The sequence below is a fragment of the Pyxicephalus adspersus genome, chromosome 3 (assembly GCF_032062135.1).
Source record: "Pyxicephalus adspersus chromosome 3, UCB_Pads_2.0, whole genome shotgun sequence".
Classification (NCBI taxonomy): Eukaryota; Metazoa; Chordata; class Amphibia; order Anura; family Pyxicephalidae; genus Pyxicephalus; species Pyxicephalus adspersus.
This window is the reverse complement of record NC_092860.1, coordinates 157,498,715-157,502,052: the sequence shown is the minus strand read 5'-3', so window position 1 is coordinate 157,502,052 and position 3,338 is coordinate 157,498,715. Positions and strand designations below refer to the sequence as shown.

The following is a 3,338-nucleotide window of genomic DNA, read 5'->3' as shown; positions in this document are numbered from 1 at the left end:
CCCCCAAATGTACTCCAAATACCCTTGAGTAAGTAATACCACAATAGGGGGGTAGTCCCTATGGTGAAGTGCCCATGGGTAAAGGTTGGGGGGGGTAAACAAATTGTGAATGTTTAGGGGGCAGTGAATGATTTCTCTGGTTTTTCAGGTCGCAGTTTAAGAGGGAAATGTTACAAAATCGATTTGAGCAGCAAGTTGGGTCATTGGCTGAACAACGGTTTCAACAAGAAAGGGAGGAGCATGACGCCCTTATGGCCTGGAACCTGGAGGAGAACAAGAAAGCTCTGCTTAGGAGGTGAGTACAGCAGGATGGCTGGGAAACTGGAACTATTTTTATATATTGACATGGTAGTAAGTATGTGACTGCTAGCGCCCTCGGGAGGAACCCTTCTATAATTATATCCACATCCTACAATATATTGACATGGTGGCCAGTGGGAAGAATGTCACCCCTACAGATAGCTAAACAGATCATTGGTTTCACTTATATTGACCTGAGAGGCGCAAACTGCTCATTGCTCCAGGAACCCCCAGGTTAGGGTGCAGCGGGGGGACCCGAGCTTTGTTCAGTATGTGGGGTAAGTGGGGCATTTCTTTCTCTACCCCTTTGTTTTGTTTTGCAGGTTGGAGCGTCTGAAGCTGGAGGACCGAGCATCACAGCTACAGAGAGAGGAGATCAACAGGCTGCGGCAGGAGGAGAAGCTTCAGAATATCCGGGAGAGAGAAGAGGAAGTAAAGAGTCTGCAGGTAACTTGCTCTGTAACCACTGCCATATGCTGTGTCCCCTCTGTGCCCTGCATTACAGATTAATAATGGTCTCTTGGAAAGTGCTGAGATAAAAGTAATTGTGCCTCTGATAGGTCCTAGGATAAGGCATATGGAAGTATTATTGCACTGATATTGTGGCCTGGACACATAAAGATTTTCATGTCTCCAGCAGTCAGAACGTTTTGTGGAGAGTTTTATGAGGAGACCAGCGAGTTACAGGGCTATAGGGCCATCCTATCATAACGGCTGCAAATCGTAGGAAGCTCCGTGGCATTGTAACCTTTTGTTGCACTGATCACAAGAGGCACCCTAGCGTGGACAACGGGTAAAATTCCATCAGTTTCTGATCCCACCATCTGTGGCTCAATCAGGTCAGTGGCAGGTCATGTCCCAGGTCACACCTCAGTGGGGGGGAGGGGAGGGGAGTCTCGGGTCAGTGTCAGCAATGGGTTATCATATCTCGGTGGCAGGTAATGCCTTGTTCTCAGATCATCGGTCCTCCAGCAGGAAAAGGGCCCACAACACAGCGGCATGCTGACCGCACAAAATTGGTTCTGAAGCCTGGAGGCGACTCCTTCATAGCGGTCACAGCTGGGGCTCAGGGGGAGTGGACCCTGCTTACAGCTGCATATGTCTTATTGACAGCACTATGAATGCTTAGTCTCTAGGATTTGTGGCAAGGTAGTAGGGTACTATTGTTTGAAAACTAAAGAAAAGCCTTTGTTAGGGAATACAGATCTTTGCCACATTTGATTCAAGTTACTTCAGAGACGATTGTGGATATTTTCCTCAGTAGAGATGAAGCAACAAATTTATCTTTATTAGTGACGTGGTCTTTGTGGCTTTACCCCCAATAGCTGGTTTCTCTTTATGCCCCCTATTAGTTTCTTTGTGTGTCCCCATTATAAATCCTCTCTGGTCCTTTCTACCACAGGAACTTTCCAGGACGTTCATCACTCCGGAGAACATGCTGGAAAGAATTGAAGCCGCTCTAGATAATCCCAAATCCTATAACTTCTGTGTGGACCGAGAAGGGAGAATGATGCGTCCCACTCCACCCAGCCACTTGTGATTTCTGAACAGAAATAAATAAAGATACAAAATCCAGAATTTGTGTCTGGGTGTCCCTCCTACAACTACACAGCCACGCCCAATGGTAACATGAAGATAACCCCACCCCGTACATCAATCACAAGTGACCCCCAGCCCGTACATCAATCACAAGTGATGTGTCCCTCCCACTAATACATTGCCACGCCCAAAAGTAACCAAAAGATTACCCCACCCCGTACATCAATCAGAGGCGATCCCCCAGCCCGTACATCAATCACAGTGTCTGCCTATCCCTACTATTACATGGCCAGGTCCAATGGTGACCCAAAGATTACCACACCTCGTACATTATTCACAGGTGATCCCCCCTCCCCGTACATCAATCCCAGGTGATCCCCCCTCTGCCTGTCAGGTATCTGAGTATACCTATATCTGTGAATAAGTTGTCTCACCAGGAGAAGGAAAGGTGTGAATCTGACCAATTATCTGTAACTAACAATCTTCAGCACCTGACAACAAGCAAATTCCGGAATCGGCCCCCAATATTTCCTCTGACTTTTATGACAACTTAAATTCGGAGTCGGAATTCACCAATAAAAACCAATTTTCATCATCACTTGGATTCCAAATTTCACCATTAGCAATTATCAGGACCTTGTCCTGCACCATTTCTTCACTGGTCTTGGGGGTATTTGTGTAGGGTATTAGTGATACATGCAGCACGGTATTAGGGGTATTAGTGATACAGGTAGGGGGGTATTAGGGGTATTAGTGATACATGCAGCACGGGTATTAGGGGTATTAGTCATACAGGCAGGGGGTATTGGGGGTATTAGTGATATTAGTGATACAGGCAGGGGGTATTAATGATATTAGTGATACAGGCAGGGGGTAATAGGCGTTTTAGTGATACAGGCAGGGGGTATTAGGGGTATTAGTGATACATGCAGCAAGGGTATTAGGGGTATTAGTGATACAGGCAGGGGGTATTGGGGGTATTAGTGATACAGGCAGGAGGTATTAATGATATTAGTGATACAGGCAGGGGGTATTAGGCGTATTAGTGATACAGGCAGGGGGTATTAGGTGTATTAGTGATACAGGGAGGTGGTTTTAGTCATACGGGTAGTGGGTATTAGGGGTATTAGTGATACAGGCAGGGGGTATTAGTCATACAGGTAGAGGGTATTAGTGATACAGGGAGGTGGTATTAGGGGTATTAGGGATACAGGTAGGGGGTATTAGTGATATTAGTGATACAGGCAGGGGGTATTAGTGATACAGGCACAGGGGAGGGTTCTCTCTCTCTCTCTATACAGGAAGCTGACAGAGGAGGAAGTTGTAGAAAAGCAGAAATTGCAGGCGGAGGGGGAGGGGAGCTGTGAGTGCAGCAAAGTTTGGTGATCTCTGGATCTCTGGGGATCGGTACAGCAGATCGGGGGGGACAGAGATGTCTCTGATGGGACTGTAAGGACTGACAGCCAGGATGGCGAGTGCGGACCGAGTTGTGAAGGAGG

At 47.1% G+C, this 3,338-nt stretch overlaps 1 protein-coding gene across 1 annotated transcript in view; it reads left to right on the top strand.

The window, feature by feature from the left end:
* The window catches only part of MRPS26 (mitochondrial ribosomal protein S26), a 3,115-nt gene extending 1,237 nt beyond the window's left edge, over positions 1 to 1,878 (top strand). The window contains exons 2-4 of the mRNA XM_072407008.1: positions 135 to 295; positions 624 to 747; positions 1,703 to 1,878. Coding sequence (XP_072263109.1) covers positions 135 to 295; positions 624 to 747; positions 1,703 to 1,840 — 423 coding nt within the window. The 3' untranslated portion in view covers positions 1,841 to 1,878. The remainder of the gene's footprint in view (positions 1 to 134; positions 296 to 623; positions 748 to 1,702) is intronic.
* The last annotated feature ends 1,460 nt before the right edge of the window (positions 1,879 to 3,338 follow it).